General features: G+C 43.8%; 1 protein-coding gene across 1 annotated transcript in view; it reads left to right on the top strand.

The window, feature by feature from the left end:
- LOC142289823 (multidrug and toxin extrusion protein 1-like) overlaps window positions 1-18532 on the top strand; it is a 131304-nt gene that overhangs the window by 80473 nt on the left and 32299 nt on the right. Inside the window, exons 13-14 of the mRNA XM_075333753.1 lie at window positions 6264-6333; window positions 8329-8461. Of these exons, the coding sequence (XP_075189868.1) occupies window positions 6264-6333; window positions 8329-8461 (203 nt within the window). The remainder of the gene's footprint in view (window positions 1-6263; window positions 6334-8328; window positions 8462-18532) is intronic.

Raw genomic sequence — 18532 nt, 5'->3', positions numbered from 1 at the left:
GGTAATAAAGATGGAGTCTCTAATGTGTCTGTGTATTTATTTCTATTAAAGTATTTTTTCTCTGTGTGGTCTTTTTTTTAACCCTTTATTGGAGATTCTTAATGGCCGGGTCAAACGCGCCTGACATTAAGAATCTCTGGCTTAATACTAGCTAGTAAAACAAAGCTAGTATTAACTCATTACCCAACAAGCCACCCGGCTTCAGGGATGTTGGAAGAGTTGGATACAGCGCCAGATGATGGCGCTTCTATGAAAGCGCCATTTTCTGGGGCGGCTGCGGACTGCAATTCGCAGCAGAGGCGCCCAGAAACCTCGGGCTAACCTGTGCTGCGGATTCCAATCCCCAGCTGCCTAGTTGTACCCGGCTGGACACAAAAATGGGGCGAAGCCCACGTCATTTGTTTTTAAATTATTTCATGAAATAAGTGAAATAATTAAAAAAACGGGCTTCCCTATATTTTTGGTTCCCAGCCGGGTACAAATAGGCAACTGGGGGTTGGAGGCAGCCCGTGGCTGCCTGCTGTACCTGGCTAGCATACAAAAATATGGCGAAGCCCATGTCATTATTTTGGTGGGCAAAAAACTTCTCCATACAGTCCTGGATGGAGTATGCTGAGCCTTGTAGTTCTGCAGCTGCTGTCTGCTCTTCTCCATACAGACAGACAGCAGCTGCAGAACTACAAGGCTCAGCATACTCCATCCAGGACTGTATGCAGAAGTTTTTTGCCCACCAAAAAAATGACGTGGGCTTCGCCATATTTTTGTATGCTAGCCAGGTACAGCAGGCAGTTACGGCTGCCCCCAACCCCCAGTTGCCTATTTGTACCCGGCTGGGAACCAAAAATAAAGGGAAGCCCTTTTTTTATTATTTCATGAATTTCATGAAATAATTAGAAAACAAATGACGTAGGCTTCGCCCCATTTTTGTGTCCAGCCAGGTACAACTAGGCAGCTGGGGATTGGAATCCGCAGCACAGGTTGGCCTGAGCTTTCTGGGCCCCACTGCTGTGAATTGCAGTCTGCAGCCGCCTCAGAAAATGGCACTTTCATAGAAGCGCCATCTTCTGGCGCTGTATCCAACTCTTCCAGCACCTGCCTGCTATACCTGGCTAGCATACAAAAATATGGCGAAGCTCACGTCCTTTTTTTGTAGTTTTTTGGCAAAAAAAATAAAAAATGCTTCCCTGGATTTTCCATTGCCAGTGAAGGTAACACCAAGCAGTGGGGGTTAGCAGCCAGTAGCTGCTTGGATTACCCTTAGCTAGCAATACAAAAAATGCAGCAGGAGCCCATATATATTTTTTTTAATTATTTATTTAAATAACTAAAAACAAAATGGGCTTCCCTGTATTTTGATTGCTGGACATCACAGTGCTGTAAAAATAAATCTTTAAAAAAAATGACGTAGCGCTCCACGGTATTTTTGATTCTCAGCGCAGATAAAGCAGTCAGCTATGGGTTGCCACCCCCATCTGCCTGCCGTTACCTTGGTTGGCAATCAAAATACAGGGAAGCCCATTAATTTTTTTCTATTTAAAAAATAGTTAAAAAAAAAAATGACGTTGGGTCCCCACATTTTTGATAGCCAGCTAGGGTAAAGCAGACGGCTGTAGCCTGAAAACCACAGCTGGCAGCTTTACCGTGGTTGGGGATCCAATGTGGAGGTCCCCCCAGGCTCTTTTTTTATAATTATTTTATAAATATTAATAATTACACAATAAAAGTAGGGTCCCCCCCAAATTGGATCACCAGCCAAGGTAAAGCGGACAGCTGTGGTCTGGTATTCTCAGGGTGGGAAGGTCCATAGTTATTGGGCCTTTACAGCCTACAAATAGCAGGCCGCAGGCACCCCAGACGTGGCGCATCCACTAGATGCGCCAATCCTGGCGCTTCACCCCAGCTCATCCCGTGCCCTGGTTTAGTGGCAAACGGGGTAATAAATCGGGTTGATACTAGCTGTAAAGTCACCTGAGATCAAGCCCAGCAGTTTGTGATCTCATGGCGTCTATTAGATACCCAACATCATAAACTGTCAGTACTAACAAAAAAAAAAAAAATCGACAAAAGAAATTTTATTTGAAAAAACAGTCCCCAAAACATTTCCTCTTTCACCAATTTATTGTAAGAAAAAAAATAAAGGGGTCCCACGACGACTCTGGACCGTCTAGAATATGGGGGGGGGGGAGAAACTCAGGGAACGTATCCCCCATTTTCTAGGAGTGCGAACCCTTCATGTGAGGAGTGTGGGTGCAATGAATCTGCACTCACTCTCCCCGGGTCCACAGCAGCAGAGTCCATGTCGTAATGGTTGCTACCAAAGCTGCAATGCCCTGCTCATGAGGTAAGGGCATGCCTAATCAGGAGAACTATTCTACATTTCCAAATATTGGTATTTGCTGATATTATTGCTATTCCACCTACTATATATTGGGGATAGGATCTTGGAGATGGAATACCCCTTTAAGTCCAGTTATCCAGCTGAATGAATACTTAACAACAGAGCTCGCTATTTAGATGTGTTTTCTTGTGGCGTATAACGGACTCTCATGTTTGGTAGTCGTTCAGCAGGGAAACTATAAAAGCAAATCCCTCCAATTGGAAATGTAGTATATAGCTCTCCTGATCAATTATGTTCCTTACCTCATGAGCAGGGCAATACAGTAATAATAATAATTTATTCATTTATATAGCGTTATTAATTCCATAGCGCTGTATGTCTTTGGAGTGTGGGAGGAAACCGGAGTACCCGGAGGAAACCCACGCAAACACGGGGAGAACATACAAACTCCTTGCAGATGGTGTCCTTGGTGAGAATTTAATCCAGGACCTCAGCGCTGCAAGACTGCAGTGCTAACCACTGAGCCACCGTGCCGCCCATTTAGCTTACAGATGCATAACCACCACTCACTGTGTCTGAACACAGGAAGCTGAGCTGACAGCCGCTCTGTGCATGCGGCAGCGTCTATTGTGAAGGAGAGGGCCGTGGGGGGATCAACGCTGCACAGGTACCGTGGGACACCGGGGAACACCGGTGGGGTTATAGGGGGTGACCTGGCAGGGCCTGGGGAGGAGTTTTCTGTCGCATGTGTCATAGCACATGCGACAGAAATCAGAGGAGTAGGGTGAATACGGCCGGCGCGCTGCTGTGTGCGTGGCCATCTTGGATTTCTGGTAGGGCATCAGGGGGGGCGCTTTGGCGACACCGGGGGACCGGAGGGGACCGGGGAGGAGATTTATCATGTTTGTTCATGCCAGATGGGAGATAAATAATTTTTTACCGGCTCTGTCATTTACTGTAACGTGATCATCGGTGTACGGTGTATACCTGTGATCACGTGAGCGGGGACCGGAAAAACCGTCCTGAATCATGATCTCCAGGGTCTCAGCTAGCCCTGAAACCCCGGAGATTTTCTGACGCTGGGGGGCGTTATTCACTTATTTCTGCCTGCTGTTTATAAACGGCAGATCAGAATAAGGCTACATTAACACGACCGATCCATTTTTGCGGTCTGCAAAAAACAGTCCGTTTTTTTTCACGGGTGCATCCGTGTGGCATCCGTTTCCGTTCCGTAGACGGTCCGTATGTCATCTGTTTGTCATCCGTGTGCCTTCCGTTTTTTTTGTGTACTGCAAAAAAACTGGAGGAGGGTAAATGCATAAATTTACCCAGGATCCATAGCTTCATCCTACATGAGGCGGTCACATGTTCACTCCAGTGCCATTTTCTACTGCTTTTCACAGCGTAGAGCGCTCTGGTGATTTTCTTGTGCTTGTGCACTTCATATCAGTCTTTTCTGTCATTATAATGGCAGAAAGACACATAATGTCCCACTCTCCTGCATTTTGTAATTTTGCACCCTTTGGTGCCTTTCATGTGGCACTAAGGGGTGCTTAGCTTTGTATTTAGCCAAAAAAATGAAAAAAAAAATGACGTAGGGTTCCCCCTATTTTTGTAGCCAGCTAGGGTAAAGCAGATGGCTGCAGCCTGCAGACCACAGCTGGCAACCTCACCTTGGCTGGTAATCCAAAACTGAGGGCACCCCACGCTGTTATTTTAAATTAAATAAATAATTTAAAAAAAAACACGTAGGGGTCCCCCCAAAATTGGATCACCAGCCAAGGTAAAGCAGACAGCTGGGGTCTGATATTCTCAGACTAGGGAGGTCCATGGTTATTGGACTCTCCCCAGCCTAAAAATAGCAGGCCGCAGCCGCCCCAGAAGTGTCGCATCCATTAGATGTGCCAATCCTGGTGCTTCGCCCCAGCTCATCCCGCGCCCTGGTGCGGTGGCAAATGGGGTAATATATGGGGTTAATACCAGATGTGTAATGTCACCTGGCATCAAGCCCTGGGGTTGGTGAGGTCAGGTGTCTATCAGATACCCGACATCACCAACCCAGTCAGTAATAAAAAAAAATAGACGACAAACACATTTTTATTTGAAAAAATACTCCCCAATACATTCCCTCTTTAACCAATTTATTAGAAAGAAAAACAAATCCAGGTCTGGTGTAATCCAAGGGGTTGCCATGACGATCCACACTGTCCCAGTCAATGAAGAGCAGGATGTTCCCCATTGGCTGGGTGAGCAGTGCAGTGACCTGAGCTAATATCAATGGGTCAGCCCAGGTCACTGCAGGGGATGACAAGTGCTGCTGTCAGCGAGGTACATTACCTGCGCTGATCTCCTGCACTGCTAACAGCCCCTGTCACTGAGTTCAATGACCGCCGCCTTCACAGCCAAGTATCGCGAGAGGCCCGTGACGTCACCGCTAGTCCGTCTCGGGTCGGAAGCGAGAGAAGGTGATGTGACAAGCGACGGCCATGGATGACAGTGACAGCGCTGAGGTCGGGACTTCATCACCGCAGGTAAGCCAAGCGGGACCATGTGTGCAGAGTGCCAGGATGACGGACGTGTGTGTGTGTGTACATGCCGCGTGCAGGAGGGGGCGGAGCGAGCTGAGCGGGGAAGTGTGGGCTTCCTGCACGTAACTAGGATAAACATCGGGTTACTAACCAAAGCGCTTTGCTTGGATACCCGATGTTTATCTTGGTTACCAGCTTCTGGCAGGCTGCCAGCAATGGCTCCTGCACATTGTAGCTGTAAAAAGCCCTGCTTTTTGCTGCTAGAACCGTTCTCGAACGTATCTAGAACTATCGAGCTTTAGCAAAAAGCTCGAGTTCTAGTTCTATCTAGAACACCCCCCAAAATCACACGAACTGGAGAACCACGAACCACGAACCGCGCTCAACTCTAGTCAGGACAAAACTTTTTCAAAAGTGCCGCCATGAACTTTTGAAAAAGTTTTGTCCTGATACATTTTAGCGGAAATGTGAACTTAGCCTTATTGTAACATTTTCCTTGTTTGTATTCCCTTTGTTGCAGTACCACCTATTGGTATACTCACTACCCTTTTCATTGTATTTTTCTAAATAAATTTTCCATTTTTTCAACAATTGTTTAATTAGCGCATTTTCTCTGTATGCTTTATCTATCTTCATTTTGTTTTTTTTTCCTCTGATCATCTGGTTCCTATGACTAAAGTGACATTTCCACCGCAAGATATTTATGGAAAAGCATTGTTACAAAATGCTCATTTGTTGACTATCTTGTCATGTAAACAGGCTCGTTCATTGGGTGAAATGACTTTTATACAACATGAAAGATCACATTCTCAATAGTGCATCGTCCTGTGTAATAAAAAAAATGGTCCTGATGAGTGCTATGGCAGCCTATATGCACTGAGTGATCTGGTATAGATTGCTCATTGGGCATCAGCTACTTGAATCTTTCTGTGTAAACAGGCATTCAAGCAGCCAGCAATCAGTAAAAGTTTACCGATCAGCGGTTGTACGTCAGTAAGTCTATGTAAATGATGCATAAGCCTGGGCAGGTTTCTGAAGCCGTTGCGTCAAAAGCGCCAATCACCTCCTGATATGGAAGTGAGTGGAGATAGACTATATCTATCCTTACGTGTCTGTACTTCCTAAAAACTTAATTTCATATCTAATTCTGGGTCCACTTATTTCCGTATCAGGAGGTGGCTGGTGACATCACGTCTACAGATACCTGCTTTGATGCTTGTCTCAACGGTAGATATTGTGCACCTGTTCTAATGAATAGGACAAGTGCATAATTTAAAATGACACTTCGGTGGTTCAAAGATTGGGGCCGCTGGTTTATAAAAAGACTGGCAGGTGAGCTGATAAAATGTTTCACTCATGACAAAAATTGTACTGATTATTTTACTGATTTGTCATAGGGATATCTTGGCTTGTGTGTACCGGACCATGCCAATATGTGCTTTATATTACATTTTTACTCCATCGGTCGTAAGTATGCAAATATATTTTACCTATATTTGTTTATTATTAAAAAAATATTTCTTTAGAATGGCTATAATATTACCTACTTACTTGCAGAAACATGAGACTTAAAGGAGCTATGCTGGCATATAATATTGATGACTTATTCATAACATAGGTCATCATCAAATTAAGAATAGGAGCTCATGTTCAGTACCAGGAAATGGCAGCTATGCACTGTACAGAGCTGTGTTGTTCAGCTCTATTCAGTGCTTATGTGACGCCCCTGGACTAACAGGTCATCACAGGATACTGCATAAACTGCCCTTCTGTGCGGTATTCCACCTCCCTCTTGGTTCTGGGTCCCTATCTTAATAGTGTTGCCTGCAACAGTAAATCAAATCCTAGATACACCCTGCACCACACCCACCACGCACACAAGTGGACGGCTTGAGTGGAATAGTCGCCCACCTGGGGGGTCAGGGAGGTGAGGAGTGTAGTCAGTAAAGAGTAGAGAGTGGCCAGAGAGGGTGGGAGAGAGGAAGTCGGGAGCGATGGCTCCTGGAGAAGCTATCTAGGTTGCAGACGGTGGTCTGGGCCTAGAGGAGTCAGACCCCCGGTCGCAGGGGATTGTGACAAGGTGCCTGGACCTGTCGAGGAGGACAGCCGGCAGCCTAGCACTGTCACCGTTCCGGGACCGAAGGGTCGACGGGGTACACAGACCCTAGGTCGGGGAGTAGCTTCAAGCAACCCGACAATTCACCTGAGGAGAACGGAGCCTTTATGATCTGTTCCCACCCACTCCAGAATCGGGGCATTAGCGCAATGAGGGGGATAGGACTTTCCAATCCAAAACGGTCCAGAAAATCCCAAGCGTGAGCCCTGAGAGCAAGCTCCCGCGCTTAGCCACAATGAGGAGCGGGGCCCGGCAAGTTCCATACTACTGGGCCACCACGTTGAAGTTAAACTTAGTGCCAGGAGGCAGGTCACGTATCACCAGGCAACACTATAGGGGACGGGACCCGGACAAGCTCCCCTCAGCGGCAGCGGTACCCAGAGAATTGGTTTACCCGGTTGTCAGCATCTGCTTATGAACTGAGTGAGTGCGAGAGCGACCCCTGCATCCCACACCGAGTCCCGGGCATCCCCCCTACCCGTGGAGGGCTACGACACCTTGCTGCCCCAATTCATCACTCGAGGTACTCCCAACGGCAGCGACGGTTTTCCCAAATTATCGTACACCACGGGTGGCGTCACGAACTATACATCAACTCCCCTGTAAATACCCCCTTTCATTTGAGTTGTCACACGACCCCAGGTCCGGAGACCCTCGAGCCACAGCGAACCCGGATCCGAGCAGCTCGGCTGCTTCCACGGGGGCAGCACATTTACATCCGACCTTCGACGCAGCTAATTAAAGCTCATCAGTGGGTGTGCCGAATATCAAACTCCACTAATCTGATATTGATAACCAATCCTTAGGTTAACTCATCAATATTATATGCCCAGACTACCCCCTTAAGAAAAATAGTGTGGTCAGCCGGTACAAACATTTTGGTGGACTATGTGCACAGAATTGTAAGACCACATGCACACATTGAGTATTTGGTGAGATTTTACCTCAGTATCTATAAGCCAAAACCAAGAGTGGAACAATCAGTGGAAAAGTATAATAGAAACACGAGCACCACCTCTGCATTTTTTACCCACTCCTGGTTTTGGCTTATAGACACTGAGGTAAAAACCTCACCAAATACTCAATGTGTGCACATGGCCTTACAAATACTGAGGTAAAAAACTCACCAAATACTCAACGTGTGCACGTGGTCTAATGTGCTCCTGCTGTTCTGATAACCCTGGGTGTAGTTCCTAGATAGGCACCTGAGTCAAATTATTACTTTTCTCTATATAGACTTCTTTTTGGGACAAGTTTGTTTATTTCTTATTCATTCCTTGATCCTATGTGTCATAATTATTCATATTTTCATGATGTTAATCTTATTTGTCTACTATTTTTCACAGAGTGGCATTTTTGGGATTCTCAAAGGGATTGGGAAGCCAGGTATTGCAGCATTAGCATTTTTCTTTGGCTATTGTCTAGTAGCATTTCCTATTGGAGTTCCACTAATGTTTTCAGCAAAATTCGGGATAAAAGGTAAATCTATAAGAAAATAAAAAACGTGATCTAATTCTTCCAAAACTATGTGATTTCAGACATTATTAGAATATGTGCAGAGGTTTTTTTACACAGCATTTTCTGCACTGGAATCTGCCTGAAGACTGCTTCTGTGACGCCCCTGACTCTATGAGGGTGTCACAGGGAACTGCACCCCTGTCTCTCATGGTGCAGAACTCACCCTCTATGGTTCTGGGTTCCTACACACTGGTATTGCTTCCATCAGCACTCAAATCCTAACCACACCTCACACCACACCCTGTCAGGCACACCAGTGGGTGGTCTACCTGGAAAAGGGCCACCCGCCTAGGGGTCAGGCAGACTGGTGGGAGGGAGGAAGTCAGTTGAGAAGTAGCCCCCAGAGAGTGAGGAGCTGAGGGAGTTGTAGCTCCCTGTGTGACCTTGGTTGGGTCGCAGACGGTGGTCTGGGACCAGAGGAGTCGGAGACCCGGTCGCAGGGTATTGGAAAATGGTGTACTGACTTCGTTTTGGAGAACGGTCATCACCGAAAAGTCCTGTAACTGGACTGGTACCAAGCACGGCGGGGTACAGTACCCTAGATAGGGAAGTAGCTTCACGCAACCTGATAATTCACCTGTGGGGGATAGGCTCTATATGAACTTTCCCCAATAGCTCAGGGATCAAAGGCACCAACACAACGAGGGGGATAGGGCTTTCCAGCTTATGCGGCCCACTCAAATCCCAAGTGTCAGCCATCGAGAGCACAGCTCCACTATTTCAACATAGGGAGCGGGACCCTGACAGCTTCAGGCCGAAGGGTCACTCAGGAACATCTACACAATTATGCATGGAGGCAGGTTCCGGACCACTAAGCAGTACCAGTGGGGACAGATACCTGGACGAGCTCCCCCAAGTGGCAGCAGCACCCAGAGACTTGGTTTACTTCTGTGTCAGTCTGCTTAATGATTGCACCAAATCCACACAGCCTGAGTGAGTATACTGCACAGCCTGTGTCCTGCATGCCCGCATCACGAACTATCCCTTGTAAATAACCCCCCCTTTTCAATTGAGTGGCCGCTGAGCCTCGGGTCCGGGGACCCTCGAGCCACAGCAAAACCCCCGGATCCGAGCAGTTTGCCTGCTCCAGGTGGTGGCACACTTCCTCTTGGCTTCAGTATGGAATACAGGTGCATCTCAATAAATTAGAATATCATCAAAAAGTTAATTTATTTCCATAATTCAATACAAAAAGGGACATGCATATAGTATATACAACATGTTCCAAATTATTATGCAAATTGGATTTAAGTGCCATAGCGATTAATTTTTTTTGTCTTCAATGAAACTCATTGATGGTATTGTGTCTCAGGGTTCTTTGGATAACTGAAATCAATCTTAGATACCTGTGATAATTAGTTTGCCAGGTGAGCCCAATAAAAGGAAAACTAGATGTTCCACAATATTAAGCAGGCCACAGTTTTCAAGTAACATGGGAAAGAAAAAGGATCTCTCTGCTACCGAAAAGCATCAAATAGTGCAATGCCTTGGACAAGGAATGTAACAGAGAGTAGTAGAGAATGGGTTTCACAGCCGCGCCAAAAGACTACTGGATTCTTCTCAGATTAATGTTTCTTTTATTTCATAACAGGTCAAGTCTACGCGTTTCAGGAGAACACAGCTCCCTTCTTCAGGACAAACCAGCAAAGAATCATCAAATCTGCCTTTTTTGTTCGATGGGAGTAATCCTAAGACTGGATTTCCCATCGTGACATAGAGTGATGTGTCTAGAGAGGCCGTGTAACATGAACCCTATTTTCACATTGTGCCTATGAGAGTTCAATCTCTTATGTAATGCCTGTGTCGTTCTCCCAATATATTGTTTTTGGCATTCACAATCAATCAAATATATGACAAATTCTGACTGACACGTGAGATGGGTCCTGATGGAAAAAACCCCTCCTCCCATGAAGGAAGAAAAATCCACCCTTTTATGTTGTATAGATTTACAACACAAACAGTTTCTCGTAAAACATTTGAAAGACCCCACCACATGATGGGCAGTTACCTTGACATTCTTCTTTCTCAACCTACTAGGGGCCAGCTGATTTTTCAGACTGGACGCCCTCCTGTAAGTAATCCCTGGTCTCTCCGGTATGGTATCCTTCAAGAAGGGATCATTCTGAAGGATTGCCCAATGTTTGTGGATGATATTTCTGATCAAGTCTCCATCGTTACTATATGTGATCAGAAGATTAGAGGAAAAACTGTGTTCAGGTTTCTTCTCTACGATTTTATCCCGTACAATAAGCTCTGTCTGTGTTAATGTTTTATTCTCCCTGTATGCTCTTCTTACCAGTGAAGGGGGGTATTCCTTATCAAGGAATCTTTCCTTCAAAGTATTGGCCTGTGTAAGAAAATCTCCATTAAGTGTACAGTTCCTGCGGATTCTCTGAAATTGATTTTTGGGGACATTCCTGAGCCATTTATGATAATGGCTACTGGAGAAATGAATATATCCATTGCTGTCCACTTTTTTAAAAAATGTTTTAGTCCGGATTACTCCCTTTTCATGTGTGATGGTAAGGTCCAAAAAATCAATGGTACTCTTATTTATATTAGGTGAAAACGTCAAACCCCAATCATTATTCTCTATACGTCCCAAAAAAGTATTAATATTTCCATCGACATCATCCCAAATGAGGAACAGATCATCTATGTATCTTTTGTATACAATTACGTGTTTGAACAAATCGGAATTATAAATAAATAACAATTCAAACATACCCATAAATAGATTAGCGAACGTCGGCGCGACCTTCGAACCCATTGCGGTCCCACAGTGCTGATGGTATATTGTCTCTTGGAAAGTAAAGAAGTTATTGGTCAATATAAATCTCATCCCCTCAAGGAGGAACTCTTTTTGGGTCTTAGGGAGCCGATCATCCACTAGAAGGAATTGTTTGAAACATTCTAAACCCAATTCATGGGAAATATTGGTATATAGCGCTGAGATGTCTAGAGATACAAACAAATAGGAGTCTTTCCACTCCACATCTTTAATGATGTTGATGAGGTGTGTGGAATCCCGCAAAAAACTTCTTAAATTCATAACGTGCACCCTCATAATCTGGTCTATATAGGATGCCAGATTAACCGTTAGTGAATCTATCCCAGAAATGATGGGCCTCCCTGGGGGATTTTGGAGGCTTTTATGTATTTTAGGCAGGTGATAGTAGAAAGCCATTTTGGGATTTTTTATTTCAAGAAACTTCCTTTCATCTTTGCTAAGTATACCCATGGTTGCAGCTTTTTGAATCATGGCGTGGTATTCCACAATGGACCGTTCATAACAGATCATGTCCACCACCTCATAATGTACGGGGTTAGACAGGTTCCTTAGGGCTTCTTGAATATAAGTGTGTCTGTCTTGAATTACTATCCCCCCACCCTTATCAGCACTCCTGATAACTAAGTCGGTATTATTTTTCAGTGAGAAAAGGGCTCTTCTTTCCTCTGTAGTGAGGTTCTTTTTGTTGGTGCTCCTATAATTATTAAGTTTTTTAAAATCCTCCAGCACTAAATCACTGAAGGTTTTCAGATGATGGCCTTTACTTTGTATGGGATAAAAATTGGATTTATTTTTCAGATCTGTATGATGGAAATTATCAACTCCTTCTATATTCTTATTAGGGTTAAATTTGTGAATTTGAAAATGTCTCATAAGTGTGAGCTTCCTAACAAATTTCTGAAAGTCTAAGTACAGATCAAAATCATTGGCATTGGTAGCCGGACAAAAGGATAATCCCTTGTTAAGAATTTTTACTTCTCCTTCAGAAAGATTGTAATTTGATAAATTAAAAATCCCATTATTTCCATCTTTATTTTTATTTTTATTTACAGCTGTGGACCTCTCCTCTCTTTTTTGCTGGATCCTGATTCCAGCTCTTGTTCCTCTATATTGCTTTTTCTTTTTCCTGTTCTGGGTGTCAGGAAATTTGTAATCTGGCTCTGTGTATTTCTGGCTAGGGATAAAAAAGGAACACAAGTATTCCCCTTTTGGGTATTATCAATAGTGATCGTCTGATCCACTGATGGGGATACTGCAGGAGTATCCTGTACCTCCGGCAGTGGAACATACTCCTCATGTGTGGAAATCTCTAGCAGGTCTATGAAATCCTTATCAGTAGTATCTGTTTCCATAGAAGTGAGGTTTTCTCTCTCCTGCAACAATTCCAATTCCCTCCCCCTGCGAATCTTCTCAATCTGGATTCTTATGGCCTCTAATTGCTTTCTCGTTTCCATAAGGTCCCTAGGATTGTTATTGCCTCTGGTAGTAATCTCTGGAATTGTTAAAACTGATTCAGTGGGGAACACTTCATCAGAAGTAATTGCGGGTTCAATGTCAGGGATTTTATCGATGGGATTTAGAACAGTATTAGTATTAGGATTATTATCCATAGATGTTTTCCTAGTGTGGGAATCCGGTCTCTTTTTATGAAACTTACTATTGAAAAAACTTTTGCTATGGCTATTTGTTCTGTTCCTGTGATTCAGGGGTTCTCTATTATTAACCCTATTACCTGGATTAGGTGTTTTATTGGAAATCATGTCCTGCCTGTCCCTCTGAAGTTTTTTGGATTTTTTAAAAATAGTATCCTGTTCCAATTGGGTAAGCTTGGTATTAATGTCAGAGTTTAAAATTTTATACTCAGGATGTAAGTCATAATGATTAAGTTCTTTGTAAAGTTCGTTGATCTTACTCGTTGTCTCATTAGCAATGCTGGTTCTTTTCTTGAACAAGCATTGCAGCATGCTCTGCATGCAATTCTGCAAAATACCATCCCATTCTGTGGTGAAGATAGGATCCACAGGAAAGGGAGAGTCATATCTAATCCTTAATCCTCTTGGACATAATTTTTCTTCCATATATATGGTGAGGAATCTAGCATCCAGGCCAAACCTTAATTCCTCCTTAAGAAGATCCTTAATCCTGATTAAAGATTGAATTGAATTGAAGATCCTGATTCTTTGCTGGTTTGTCCTGAAGAAGGGAGCTGTGTTCTCCTGAAACGCGTAGACTTGACCTGTTATGAAATAAAAGAAACATTAATCTGAGAAGAATCCAGTAGTCTTTTGGCGCGGCTGTGAAACCCATTCTCTACTACTCTCTGTTATCTGCCTCTTGGGGACCGCTGCCGGGACTTGGTGTTACATGCTGCTATAGGTGTTGTGACTGTCACAACCCGAATTGGTGAGTAGGATTATTCTTTGCTTCACCCTATATATATTGGGGTAAGACCCTATTGCGCTTTCTTTTTCCACAGTTTTCACTTTGGACAAGGAATGAAAACATTAGATATTTCACAAAAACCTAAGCGTGATCATCGTACTGTGAAGAGATTTGTGGCTGATTCAGAGCACATACATGTTCATGCTGATAAAGGTGGAATGAGGAAGGTTTCTGCCAGGCAAGTCCATCGGATTAAGAGAGCAGCTGCTAAAAAGGCATTACAAATCAGCAAACAGATATTTGAAGCTGCTGGTGCCTCTGGAGTCCCTCGAACCTCAGGGTGTAGGATGCTTCAAAGGCTTACTGTGGTGCATAAACCTACTATACCCCCTAACCAGTGCTCACAAGCAGAAGTGTTTGCAGTGGGCCCAGACATACATGAAGACTAATTTTCAAACAGTTTTGTTTACTGATGAGTGTCGAGCAACCCTGGAGGGTCCAGATGGATGGAGTAGTGGATGGTTGGTGGATGGTCACCATGTCACAACAAGGCTGCGACGTCAGCAAGGAGGTGGAGAAGTCAGGTTTTGGGCCGGAAACATGGGGAGACATCTGGGTGGCCCCTTTAGGGTTCATGAAGGTGTGAAAATGACTCCTGCAAAGTATATAGAGTTTCTGACTGACTACTTTCTTCCATGGTAGAAAAAGCAGAAACATGCCTTCAGGAGCAAAATCATCTTCATGCATGACAATGCACCATCTCATGCTGCAAATAATACTTCTGTGTCATTGGCTGCTATGGGCATCAAAGGAGATAAACTCATGGTGTGGCCACCATCTTCCCCTGACCTCAACCCTACAGAAAACCTTTGGAGTATCATCAAGCAAAAGATCTATGAAGGTGGGAGGCAGTTCACATCTAACATCATGCAAAAAAATTCAAGCAGAAACTCTCCAAAAACTCACAAGTTCAATGGATGCAAGAATTGTGAAGGTGATATCAAAGAAGGGTTCCTATGTTACATGTAACTTGGCCTGTTAGGATGTTTTGTGACCTCCTAATGCTGCAAATTCCACAAATGAGCACTTTCAGTTCTTTAAAACATATTAAATGTTTAGAAACTCTACTGTGCCTAATAATTTGGAACAATGTATTTTGAGTTTTTTTTACTTTTGAAGATTATACTGTTATCCTTGGGAGGTTTCTTCAATAAAATTCGATGTACAGTATACTCTAACGGGTGATGACTTTTATTAGACTGACTGTCATTTGCACCGACCATTTAGGAAAATCACAGAAAAATATCATTTGCATAATAATTTGGAACATGCTGCGGAGTCATTACAAACAGAGTGATCTATTTCATGTGTTTATTTTTATTAATGTTGATGATTATGGCTTACAGCCAATGAAAACCCAAAGGTCATTATCTTAGAAAATTGGAAGAATTACCACAAAACACCTGCAAAGGCTTCCTAAGCATTTAAAATGGTCCCTTAGTCTGGTTCAGTAGGCTACACAATCATGGGGAAGACTGCTGACTTGACAGATGTCCAGAAGGCAGTCACTTACACACTCCACAAGGAGGGTAAGCCACAAAAGGTCATTACTAAAGAAACTGGCTGTTCACAGAGTGCTGTATTCAAGCATATTAGTGGGAAGTTGAGTGTAAGGAAAAAGTATGGTAGAAAAAGGTGCAGAAGCAACCGGCATAACGGCAGCCTTGAAAGGATTGTTAAGAAAAAGCCATTCAAAAATTTGGCGGAGATTCACAAGGAGTGGACTGCTGCTGGAGTCAGTGCTTCAAGAGTCACCACACACAGGCGTATCCAGGACATGGGCTACAACTGTCACATTCCTTATGTCCTGCCACTCATGACCAACAGACAACACCAGAAGCGTCTTACCTGGGCCAAGGAGAAAAAGAACGGGACTGTTGCACAGTGGTCCAAGGTGTTGTTTTCAAATGAAAGTAAATGTTGCATTTCATTTGGAAATCAAGGTCCCGGAGTCTGGAGGAAGACTGGAAAGGCCACAATCCAAGCTGCTTGACGTCTAGCATGAACTTTCCACAATCAGTGATGGTTTGGGGAGCCATGTCATCTCCTGGTGTATGTCTACTGTGTTTTATCAACAACAAAGTCAAGTCAACCGTCTACCAGGACATTTTTAGAGCACTTCATGCTTCCCTCTGCCGACAAGCTATTTGGAGATGGAAATTTCATTTTCCAGGAGGACGTGGCACCTGTCCACACTGCCAAAAGTACCAACACCTGGTTTAATAACCACAGTATCACTGTGCTTGGTTGGCCAGCAAACTCGCCTGACATAAACCCCATAGAGAATCAAGAGGAAGATGAAAGACACCAGATCCAACACTGCAGACTAGCGGAAGGCTGCTACCAAAGCAACCTAGGCTTCCATAACACCTCAGCAGTGCCACAAGCTGATCTCCTCCATGCCACGCCGCATTGATGCAGTAATTCATGCAAAAGGAGCCCCGACCAAGTATTGAGTGCATTTATTGTACATACTTTTCAGTAGGACAATATTTATGAGTTTAAAATAATTTTTTCAGTTGTTCTTATATAATACTCTAATTTATGACTGGATGGGGGTAATGATGGGGACATATATACCAGGATAGGGCCATAATGGGGACATATATACCAGGATGGGGCCATGCTAGCGATATATACCAGTATGCAGATATATATATATATATATATATATATATATATGTACAGTGCCTACAAGTAGTATTCAACCCCCTGCAGATTTAGCAGGTTTGATAAGATGCAAATAAGTTAGAGCCTGCAAACTTCAAACAAGAGCAGGATTTATTAACAGATGCATAAATCTTACAAACCAACAAGTTATGTTACTCAGTTAAATTTTAATAAATTTTCAACATAAAAGTGTGGGTCAATTATTATTCAACCCCTAGGTTTAATATTTTGTGGAATAACCCTTGTTTGCAATTACAGCTAATAATCGTCTTTTAAGACCTGATCAGGCCGGCACAGGTCTCTGGAGTTATCTTGGCCCACTCCTCCATGCATATCGTCTCCAAGTTATCTAGGTTCTTTGGGTGTCTCATGTGGACTTTAATCTTGAGCTCCTTCCACAAGTTTTCAATTGGGTTAAGGTCAGGAGACTGACTAGGCCACTGCAACACCTTGATTTTTTCCCTCTTGAACCAGGTCTTGGTTTTCTTGGCTGTGTGTTTTGGGTCATTGTCTTGTTGGACGATGAAATGACGACCCATCTTAAGATCCTTGATGGAGGAGCGGAGGTTCTTGGCCAAAATCTCCAGGTAGGCCGTGCTATCCATCTTCCCATGGATGCGGACCAGATGGCCAGGCCCCTTGGCTGAGAAACAGCCCCACAGCATGATGCTGCCACCACCATGCTTGACTGTAGGGATGGTATTCTTGGGGTCGTATGCAGTGCCATCCAGTCTCCAAACGTCACGTGTGTGGTTGGCACCAAAGATCTCAATCTTGGTCTCATCAGACCAGAGAACCTTGAACCAGTCTGTCTCAGAGTCCTCCAAGTAATCATGAGCAAACTGTAGACGAGCCTTGACATGATGCTTTGAAAGTAAAAGGTACCTTACGGGCTCGTCTGGAACGGAGACCATTGCGGTGGAGTACGTTACTTATGGTATTGACTGAAACCAATGTCCCCAATGCCATGAGATCTTCCCGGAGCTCCTTCCTTGTTGTCCTTGGGTTAGCCTTGACTCTTCAGACAAGCCTGGCCTCGTCACGGGTGGAAACTTTCAAAGGCTGTCCAGGCCGTGGAAGGCTAACAGTAGTTCCATAAGCCTTCCACTTCCGGATGTTGCTCCTAACAGTGGAGACAGGTAGGCCCAACTCCTTGGAAAGGGTTTTGTACCCCTTGCCAGCCTTGTGACCCTCCACGATCTTGTCTCTGATGGCCTTGGAATGCTCCTTTGTCTTTCCCATGTTGACCAAGTATGAGTGCTGTTCACAAGTTTGTGGAGGGTCTTAATTAGTCAGAAAAGGCTGGAAAAAGAGATAATTAATCCAAACATGTGAAGCTCATTGTTCTTTGTGCCTGAAATACTTCTTAATACTTTAGGGGAACCAAACAGAATTCTGGTGGTTTGAGGGGTTGAATAATAAATGACCCTGTGAATAAACTTTTCACAATTTAAAAAAAAAAAAAAAAAAGAAATAACATTCTTTTTTGCTGCAGTGCATTTCACACTTCCAGGCTGATCTACAGTCCAAATGTCACAATGCCAAGTTAATTCCGAATGTGTAAACCTGCTAAATCTGCAGGGGGTTGAATACTACTTGTAGGCACTGTATATATATATATATATATATATATATATATATATATATATAAATATAAATATATATATATAAGGATGGGGCCATGATGGGGACATATGTACCAGGTCAGAGCAATGGTTGGGACATATATACTAGGATGGTGCCATGATGGGGACATACTTTATATGCCAGGATTGGGCCATATATACCAGGATATAGCCATCATGGGGGTCATACACCAGAATGGGCCATGACGAGGACATATACCGGGATGGGGCAATGATGGGGATATATACATATATAACATATAAATGTGTGTGTATATATATATATATATATATATATATATATAAAAGGATGGAGCCATGGTGGGGACATTTATACTAGGATGGGGACAGATATACCAGGATGGGGCCATGATTGGGACATATATACCAGGATGGAGCCATGGTTGGGATATGTATATTAGGATGGTGCCATGGTGGGGACATGTATACCAGGATTGGGCCATGTATACTAGGATATAGCCATGCTGGGGTCATACACCAGGA

The sequence above is a fragment of the Anomaloglossus baeobatrachus genome, chromosome 2 (genome assembly GCF_048569485.1).
Source record: "Anomaloglossus baeobatrachus isolate aAnoBae1 chromosome 2, aAnoBae1.hap1, whole genome shotgun sequence".
NCBI classification, from domain to species: Eukaryota; Metazoa; Chordata; class Amphibia; order Anura; family Aromobatidae; genus Anomaloglossus; species Anomaloglossus baeobatrachus.
This window is presented reverse-complemented; position numbering and strand designations above follow the sequence as displayed.